Source organism: Mesitornis unicolor, unplaced genomic scaffold, assembly GCF_000695765.1.
Source record: "Mesitornis unicolor isolate BGI_N332 unplaced genomic scaffold, ASM69576v1 scaffold17145, whole genome shotgun sequence".
Taxonomy (NCBI): Eukaryota; Metazoa; Chordata; class Aves; order Mesitornithiformes; family Mesitornithidae; genus Mesitornis; species Mesitornis unicolor.
Window position 1 is genome coordinate 1 of NW_010186322.1, and position 9,610 is coordinate 9,610.

Here is a 9,610-nt window from a genome sequence, read left to right on the forward strand (position 1 = left end):
TATAATAATATAAATATATATATTTTAGATTAAATATATCTATATACATATGTATACATATGTACATATATACATATGTATATATGGTTCCGTTTAACAGACTACTATGCCTGGAATGAAACGAGACTGTGGTGGAGCAGCTGCTATTTTGGGTGCCTTCAAAGCCACTGTAAAGCAAGTAAGTAGAATGTGTTAATTGATATCATTTATCCCAGCATTGCCAAGGAGTAATCTGTCTCTTGGATATATTCCCAGATACGGGGGGCCAGTCTAATCCTGAAGTTCTGACTATTAGTGATCTTGAGCCACTCTCCTCTTTGTGCTATTTCAGGAAAATACTTCAACTCTTTACCAGGATATTGAGAATTGTGAGAAGTTTTTTGAGTGCTACTTTTTTTTTACGAGTCTTTCTTGAATTTCAGGGTTTTTCTGCAGTCTGAGCAGTTTCTGGTTCCTTGAATCAGATTTATACCCAAGTCACCCAGTACTGATCTTAAGCTGTGGGATCTGGGGCAGCTGTCGTCCCCTTAGCAAAGAAGGGGATGAGTGACTCTGGGATATGAAGTCTGTCCATATCCCAGTTCCTGTGCCAGTTCTAATATTAACCGACTGGGGAAGTAGCAGCTCTAGTCTCATCAGGAGCTACTTGTTGGTTTGCTCCTGTGGTCAGAAAGTATTAGGGCAGTTGAGAGGAAGCCAGATACTGACATATGAAGAATTTAAAAAGTGCATATTGCACTTCAACAATATGAACTGGGGAAAAGAAGTGGCCACTGCCAATAAAACTCTGCCCTCTCCACAAATCCAGTGACCGAATCTTGCTGACAGAGCAGCTATTGCCTCCAAGGAGTATCCAAAGTTCAAAGAACACTTACTGCTGCAGATTAATGCATATATCTGACTGAAGCTTTGTCTAGGGGATGATCAGTGCCAAATTCTCATTTCTCAACAGTTTAGCTCTATGCCTTGGCCCTAGCACCATGTTTAATGTGGAAAGATTGTAAACTTTGCCGTTATCTGCAGAGACTTTAAACTGAAAACAGGTTTGTGAGCAAAACATGTGGCACTCCATAGTGATCACATGTTTTCAAGGAACAAGAGCTAGAACTTAGTGCTTTGAGAGAGTCTGGGAAAGCCGCGAGTGTGGGACCTTCTTTCAGTGATTCAGTCCTTCTTTCCAAAGTGGTTTTGCGTGTAATTATCTGCACTGAGGGAAGTTGCATTCAGAATCACACTAGGTGTGAATGTAAATGCTTTGTCATTTCATATGCAGTTACTGTAACAATGAATAAACTGGCAGTAATATGTTTGGACAAACTGAGCCTGGAGAAGCTGTCGTACCTGACAAGAAATTTGTGCCTTTATTTGTGAAAACAAAAGAATGCTCTCACTGCTTAATTTTATAAGCTTGTGTAAGAAGACTGTTAATGAAATCCCTACAGAAAATGTATTCAGATAGGCAGTGGAAAGAATTTGTTGTTAGCTTCAAGACTATGTTTTCAGTGCTCTTAAGAATAACGTAATGCTGGAAGGGGTTTAAATTAGCTATGCTTTGTCACGGAGACTGAAGTTGGAATCGTGTGTTGATAGAAAGCTCTGTGGGAAGAGGGGTGGAGGTTGTTATCCATCTTCAGAAAATACCTGCCTTAATGCTGTTCAACAGTTTTACAATGTGATTTTAAAAAGACTTTGGATAGCAAAATTAATTGAGTTATTTTTCCTAGATAGATGGATTTCATCCATTTTGAGCTTTCTAACACAAGTGAGAAAAAAACATTCAATTTTTTGAAATCTTTGATCCTGCATGTTAACACAGTGAATCCTGCTTCTTAATGAGCTACAGACAGAATGAGATGCAGGAAAAGGCAGATGATACTGGAAGCAGGTTCTCACTTTTTGACAGTAGATTAACCGCATCTCCCACTTGGAGGAGGAAAATGTGGTGCAGTCCAGTGAGAGATTGTGACTAGAGTGTGGTTTTTGCTGCACAGACTGTTTTGGAAGAGCAGAGGATCCTGGATGGATCATAGACTCATCAGCAGTGCTGTTTGCCTGCTGACTAGACTAGAAACTGCAGTTACTTTATGGCTTCTAGCTGCTGCCCATTATTTTGATAGGTTTTGATGCATTTGCCCTTTAGACTTGAGAACATGAGCTGATTCAGCATGTCCAGATTTCTTTTATCAAGAGACTAACAGTAAAACTGACCCTGATTTCCCTGGGAATTTGATGGTTTTTAGGCTACCTGTTCCAGTTGAGGAGGAACTATGGTTTTATTTGTTAAATGCTACTGTCTCCCTTTCTCTTCCTAGGATCCCTTCACACAGCACAGCCATTGTATAAATGACAAAATCATCATACTTTAAAAAATATCATCTGTAACCATATAAGCACTTAATTTTAAACCAATATAAATCAGAATGGGGTGTGCCAGAAGGCAGGAGGCTAAGGGGAGGAAAAAAAAAAGAGTTTGAAAATGCTATGTGCCTCCTAGTAGGAATAATTAAAAAAAAAAAAACAACAGACCCACCCTACCCCAGAAAGAAACAACCCAAATTCATCTTAGCCATGAATATTTTTGGTTTTACATGGAAGGAGAGAGGATAGATCCTGGTAGCGTGTACCTGACCTGTAGTGCAGGTTGGATCGTGAAGGGCAGAGCGCTGTCGCTGGGAGGCCCGCAGACATGGAGTACGGTCAGAGTTACTTTCCAACAAAATTCTCAGAGGTGGAATCTGTTCATCTGGGCTTGTATTTTTGGGAAAGTGTACAGTTCACAAGTGGCTGCATATTAGCATTTGTTATTTCCATCGTTTTCCACTATTGCTGTAGGCTCTTTCCCAGTGTGGCAGAAATAATGGGAAGGAGCTTGGTTTCTCAAATGGCCCCAGTTGTATCTTTGTTGTTATTGGAGACTAAAAGCAGTGGAAAATGCAGGCTTTGGAAAATAATCCTAAGCATCCTGACTGGCCATGTGATGTCCCCTCGTAAGCCTTTGTAACTGTCACCTTGAAAGCATCTGTTACTTCAATATTTCCTTTGTGGCTCTGAAAGGTGAAGGAGTTAAAACAGTCAGGATGTGGTGTTTGTGATCTCTGTTGTGAGTTAGTGTTAGAGTTGTGCTGAAATCAGGTGAATAAAGTGTCTTTGAAGATGTATTCTGCTGATTTTCATACAGAGATTACTGTAGTTTAGTGACTTCAGGTTTGGTTTTGGAGAGCCTGATGGTTTCCTGGTGAGCTTAGTGGGCTCTGGAGTTGTGCCTGTGAAGATCTTACCAGAGCTTGCTGTAAAGTGTCCAACTTGCTCTTCCCAGGGAGCTGGGTTTGAGTAAACATCAGGCTCTCCAGTTGCGTCTGCACACTGCGTATAAGATATCTTTTAATTCGGATACCTTGCCACTGAGAGAAGATTGCACTGATCACTGCTTAATTGACAGGGGCTTTCTAGATCCCTTGCATGTTTGTCTGTCACATGCATACAGGCTTTTATTCACTCTCCAGTGAGAACTCTAAAACCAGTATTAGATGATACATCCTCACCTGCTTTCTATAGCGCTTAGCCTCAGCTTCAGGACATAAGACATTCCTCACAGACTTCCCATGTAATTCGTGGCATTGTTGTCTAGAAGTCATAATCCCTCATTGGTTTCAGTCCCAATAAGTTAGCTTGATGTGACTCAAAAGCCATTTCTCCCCTATCGTTACAGGGTTTTAAAGACAATCTTCATGCTGTTTTTTGTTTGGCTGAGAATGCAGTCGGACCACGTGCCACGAGACCTGATGACATTCATGTTCTTTACTCTGGAAAGTAAGATTGTATCTATCCTTTTCGCAAGAAACATTGAGAGGAAACATCATCTTTGGTTCTATTTACCTGAGTACCATGCAGACTGAACCTGCCCCTCATCAGCTTCCCTAAATATTGCTAATAATATTTCAGACAGCCATAGTAGTGAGTTTTAAGTGCACTTGGAGTTTCCTGCTGGGTATATAAATGCATGTCAAAATACATATCACAAGCTGAAGTTTCTGTAAAGCCCTCGGGTTTACACATTTGTTCCAGTACAGCCAGTTTTCTATGTCCATCTGTCCATCATGTCCTTCTGGCACAGAAGCAGGCTTGCATTATATGAGAGTATGTTCATGTTGTCAGGAGAGTATGGTACTTCTTTGTACGTCAGGAGTTTGTAAAATCCCAGCTCAACATGCTAGGCATTATACAAGCCCAGCAAGTAGACCTGGCCATGAGAGCAATGCTGTTACAACTCTTTTCCATGGTTGCTCTGTCCAGATGCTTGCAGCCGGGGAATAAGCAGCCATACAGACTTGCAAGGTTAAATAGGAATGCACCTTAGGTTTGAGTTTGCTTTCTTACCCGGTATTTTAGTCCAGACAGATGAGTCTTAACTTACAGCCTGAAGCAGTGTTGTATTAAATGCCCTTTCTTCTTCCTAGAACTGTGGAAATCAATAACACTGATGCAGAAGGTAGACTGATACTGGCTGATGGAGTAGCTTATGCGTGCAAAGATCTTGGAGCCGACATCATACTTGATATGGCCACTCTTACTGGAGCTCAGGTACTGACACAGAACTGCTGCCAGACAGGGCGTGTGCGTCCTTTCGCTGTATCACACGCTTTGCCTCTGCCCTGCTGGTCTCTGGTGGAAGGCAGAGCCCATCAACTGTTGTGACTCATGATAGCTTCCAAAACTTGTGCGAGAGAAAGTTGCCAACAGCCACCCCAGTAAACTCTGATCCTCTGTGCACATGGCGTGCCATGAATGTGTTACATTTTTTATCTGCATTACTCAAGCAGGACTGTTTTGTTCTTTATGCAACTTTTCTGCTTTTGCATACTTAAAAAATGGAATTCTTCTGACAACATTAGCAGCTGATGTAAGCAAGTCAATATTCAACGTTTGCAATTCAACAGCTTTATAATTAGCAAAACTGATTTGATGATAGCGATTAAAAATGTTATCGTCCATAAAATGGCTTACACTGTCAGTCATACACAAAATGGCACAAGTGTACAAGTTCTGTGCTGTTGGGTTTTGAAATCTGCTCCTGTATTATAGAAGGTAATATTGATGAGCAGTGATTCTTGTGGTTTCATTTTCTAGAAAATTAATTGGCCTTCATACCAGGAGGAGAAATGGTGGCAAATTTTAGAAGCGTGAATGTTGCATATGTTGGTGTAAACATCAGTCCTTTGAAAGTTTCCCATCATTGTCCTACTGGAAGACTGATGTGTTGGCTTCTGAGTTTTGTGTATTTGGACGGAAACGACCTTTCCAATGAATGAGGATGTTACATTCAGACTGTTTGTGTGACTGACACACATTGCTGGGATAGCCTCTGTGCGTGTCAGATGTTTTATTTATAATTCATTGCTGATTTAATCTTATTTCTAAGGATAAATAGTTGTAAAGGGATATAGTTTGCTCGGTAACTATAAACAAATATTTTTGTGGGACAGTGGTTTGAAGAGACCAGAAAAATGCAGACTCTTTCACTGCAGAATGGATTTTCAGAAATTTTAAAAGATTCAGCAGTAGGTACAATGTCTTTGTCTGTACTTGTAACACTGCCTTCTTGTACAGTAGTTTTAAGAGATTTATTTTCTTTGTGGTTTTGTTAGGTGGAAAGCAGCTGTTAATGCCGAGAGGGACTAGTACAGAATTATCCCTACCCAGCACAGTTAAGGTGAATCCTTCCTGAATTTGTCTTTTTTCTCACTAGGGAATTGCTACAGGAAAGTATCATGCTGCTGTCCTTACCAATAACGACGAATGGGAAAAGGCGTGTGTTAAAGCTGGCAGGAACTGTGGAGACTTGGTCCATCCTCTTGTGTATTGCCCTGAGCTCCACTTCAGTGAATTTACCTCTGCTGTAGCTGATATGAAAAACTCTGTGGCAGTAAGATTTTCTTTTTCTAAATTCCATTTATTACACAAAAAGTGTGTTCTCTAGATAACATGCTGACCAAACCAGCTATCAACAGATAGCTGGCTGGAAGATCTTCATGTGGCCTGTAATCTTTTTGAGATGTGGTATATTATTATGGTCTTCGGGGATTTTGCAGGCTATATGTCACTATGCTGGTATTTAGCGTAAATGTTCAACAGGGAAGCCTGCTGCAAAGATATCTTTGGGCTTCTTGCCTCTTAAGCATGGCTCTAAGATGAATGTTAAATTTCTGGATGGAGACTGCTTAAGAAGTAAAGACAGGTATTCCTCAGGTCATATATTCCAGCAGAGACAGTAACTGGGAATGCAGAAGGCAGGAAATTGAGGACAGAGACCTCAGGCATTGCTGCAGCTGCTTTTGCTGCATTTGAGAGTTGCAATGTGCAGTTAAGTTCCAAAAACACTGCAGAAAGGAGCTTGGGCAGAAGAGGAGTTGAGCAGGGCCAGACTGCTACCAGTCAAAGGATTTCCAATAGAGTTGGTTTGCAGGACTGTTGTTTCAGGGCCATTCATTAAGCTTTGAACTGGATTTGCACAACTGTCTCTTCTGTAGGCAAGAATAAGACACTGACATTGTATTTTCTTGCAAGACCAACTGTATTTTTATTGTTTCTACAGGACCGAGACAATACTCCAAGCTCCTGTGCTGGGCTCTTCATTGCTTCTCACATTGGCTTTGACTGGCCTGGAGTCTGGGTCCATATAGACATCGCTGCACCTGTTCATGCAGTGAGTATGTTCATACAACTTCTGACATTGTCCTGGGCAAGCAAGCAGGGTAAAGAAAACTGCTTGTGCCTGCAGATACTCTAAATTTTGTGCCATCAAATTCAAAGGGAGAGAATTGGGTAAAGTTCTTTTGAAAAGCACCAACTCTTTATCTGTTGGGAATTTGTTTTGATAGCTGTCCTGGTTTACTGGGACAGAATTTTAGAGTCAGTTTTCTGTTGAGGAAAACTGCTTTTTCTGTAAGGACTGCAACACTCTATTTCATGGAAACAAAGTGATAGGACTTTGTTATAGTTTTCAGTTAACACTGGTATACAACGGTCTTCAGCCGTCTTGAGATAAACAGATGCAGAAACTAGGGGAGCAGAAACCCAGCAAGTTTACCCCAAGCCGACCAATTAATACCTACATACCTTAAATGTCACATTCGCTGTAAACTGGGGGGTTTGCTGTGGACAGCCTCTCTTTCCTCCCTCTTCTTCCCTTTCCTTCCCCGGCTAACGTCTCAAGAAGGACTTGTTTACCATCCTACCCCTGAGGCCTGCTCCCCCGCAATAGTGGCTCAGTATAACTCTGTGTACTTAATACTGTTATAAGTTATTTTATTAAATCTATTTCTATTTCAACCCATGGATCTCCTTTTCTTTTCCTGACCCCTTCTCCCCAGCTAGGGAAGCTATCAGGTGATAGAGCAACTGTACAAACCATGAGAGTAGCTTCATCTGTTCATATTTTTCCTGTTGGTTTTGAAATATTTTGACAGTCAGCAACATCTTTATCATTGTAAACTTCAACAACTTGCCTGCTTTTCTATTCATGGCAATAATCCTAGCCTTCCATTTTCACCCATACTATTTTAAGGTGATTGACCAGAGTTGATGATCCTGCCTGCTGACCTGTAGCAGAAAAACAATTTTTTTTCCTCCTGGGGTTTTCACATCCTCCCTTTGATGGAGCTTGTGTATATTCTTTTTGCCTAAACAGCCCAATTTACTCCCCCCACTGCTTTGCTCTTTTTTTCTTTAAACCCAACTTACTCAGCTCACACTCCAAATGCATGCTTGTGCTGGATGGAGCATTCCCTACCCCGAACAGTGCCTGTATAAATCCACACTGGAGTCAGCATGAGCTCTGGTCTCACGTGAATCACCTGAGGTGTTGGTTTAATCTAACCAGGACACATTCTGATAGCGGTGAGGGTACAGGAACACAAGCTGAACCATGAGTATTCGCTGTGGCCTTGCACCATCACTGCTCCTGTTGAGTGAGTAGGTAAATTAAAACTGGATTCAAATTATACAATCTGAAGTGTGAATTGTTTTGTTGTTTTTTTTCTAGGGTGAACGAGCTACTGGCTATGGCGTGGCTTTGTTGCTGTCCCTGTTTGGAGGGGCATCTGAAGACCCTTTGCTAAACATGGTATCCCCTCTCGGGTGCAATGGAGACTCTCCCACTGAAGATACGGAGAGGGATTCCAAAAGGCGACGCCTGGTTTAACGCACCCCCAGCCCTAAGCGTCAGGGTGCGTGGGTTACCTCACTTTGCACTGATTCATTCTCAAGCAATGAAAATGTCATACATCAGAAATTGCCATTTTTTTTTACTATGATAAGATTTATTACTCGTTTCTGATAAAAACTGCTTGATTCCTTGGTTGTTTTTTTTAAATTATTGGTGCACACAGTTGCTGAACAGTATCAGCGGTGCAGAGTCCAGTCAACTTTAACTGTATCAGGAAGAGAGCACGTCCTCCTCTGAGCGCATCTTCCTCTGAGCTCCTCACAAATCCTAACCAAGTGCATTAATGCATGAGAAGCTCTCTCTAGTCTGAAGAAGCAACTGCAGCTATTGCTTACAAAGCCTTCTGAATTACTTATTATATGTGAGGTTTTATCAGACACTTCTGCAGGCCCGACTACATCTCAGAACACAGGACAAGGAGAAAAAAAACTGTAGACTTGGCTTATTCAGTGACGATTTAGCTTAGCAGCAAAGGAGATGTAATGAGAAAAGGCCTATAGTTTTAATAAGGTGCTGTTTCCGCATGTTTAATGTCTTTCTGACCAGTAAAATCCACAAGAGTGGTCCAGAACATATCTCTACATAAATCTTTCACGTGCAAATTACAGAATGTATCCATGTTAATGAGGAAAAAAAAATAGAGGGACTGTGATTGAGTAAAATCGGCTTACAAAGCAGAGTGGCTTCTTGCCACTTAATAATTTTATTATTATTAAAGCAGCTTACATATCCCACGTGGTGTTTCATGGTGTTATTTATGTTTCTGAGAACACCGAGTGCTCCAGAAGTTTGTGCATGACATCATTACTCTGTTCAGATTCCCTTTCCCAGCGCTCATACATCTGAAAACAGATCTCATGGAGTAACAGCTTACATGGAATGGTCTGAAGTTCTTAAAGTTCTGAAGATCTTACACTGACACACTGCATTTGTTCGATTCAACAGTAATCGGGGATGCAGAGCCTTAGTTTCTATGTAAGCCAGTCACAAGGAGCTTACAAGCAAAGTTTGGCTTGGCTGCCCATGGAAAATGACTTGTCCCATTTGTGTAATGTCAGTGGCAGAGCTGGGAACAGAGTGACCAAGTTTTCACCAGTGCTGGTCCCTGCCCAGGGGTTCAAGCATCAGCCTTTGGAAACGTTTCTTGGCTCACGGATGGCGAAAAATCCCACCCAGCACACACTTGGCTGCTTTGCAGATAAAGTCAAGCTGAGTTGTGACAAATTGCACCTTTTCCTGTGTCAGAGGTGATCTCTGGAGAGAACTGGTGCTGGGTTTAGATGGGGTTCCAACAATGAGGTGCACATCTGGTTTAGGCATGAGTCTTTTTCATTAAAGACCCCATGGAAAGCTTAACGAAGCGAGAAGAAACATTTTTCGTTTTGG

The 9,610-nt window shown here is 41.5% G+C and overlaps 1 protein-coding gene across 1 annotated transcript; it reads left to right on the forward strand.

The window, feature by feature from the left end:
- Window positions 1–100: 100 nt before the first annotated feature.
- On the forward strand, window positions 101–8,392 carry LOC104541138 (probable aminopeptidase NPEPL1; the record flags this gene model as incomplete). Its single annotated transcript, XM_010185119.1, has 6 exons — window positions 101–178; window positions 3,710–3,810; window positions 4,458–4,581; window positions 5,747–5,923; window positions 6,593–6,703; window positions 8,042–8,392. Coding segments are annotated over 6 exons (750 nt in total), but the record flags the coding sequence as incomplete, so codon positions are not given.
- Between the last annotated feature and the right edge of the window lie 1,218 nt (window positions 8,393–9,610).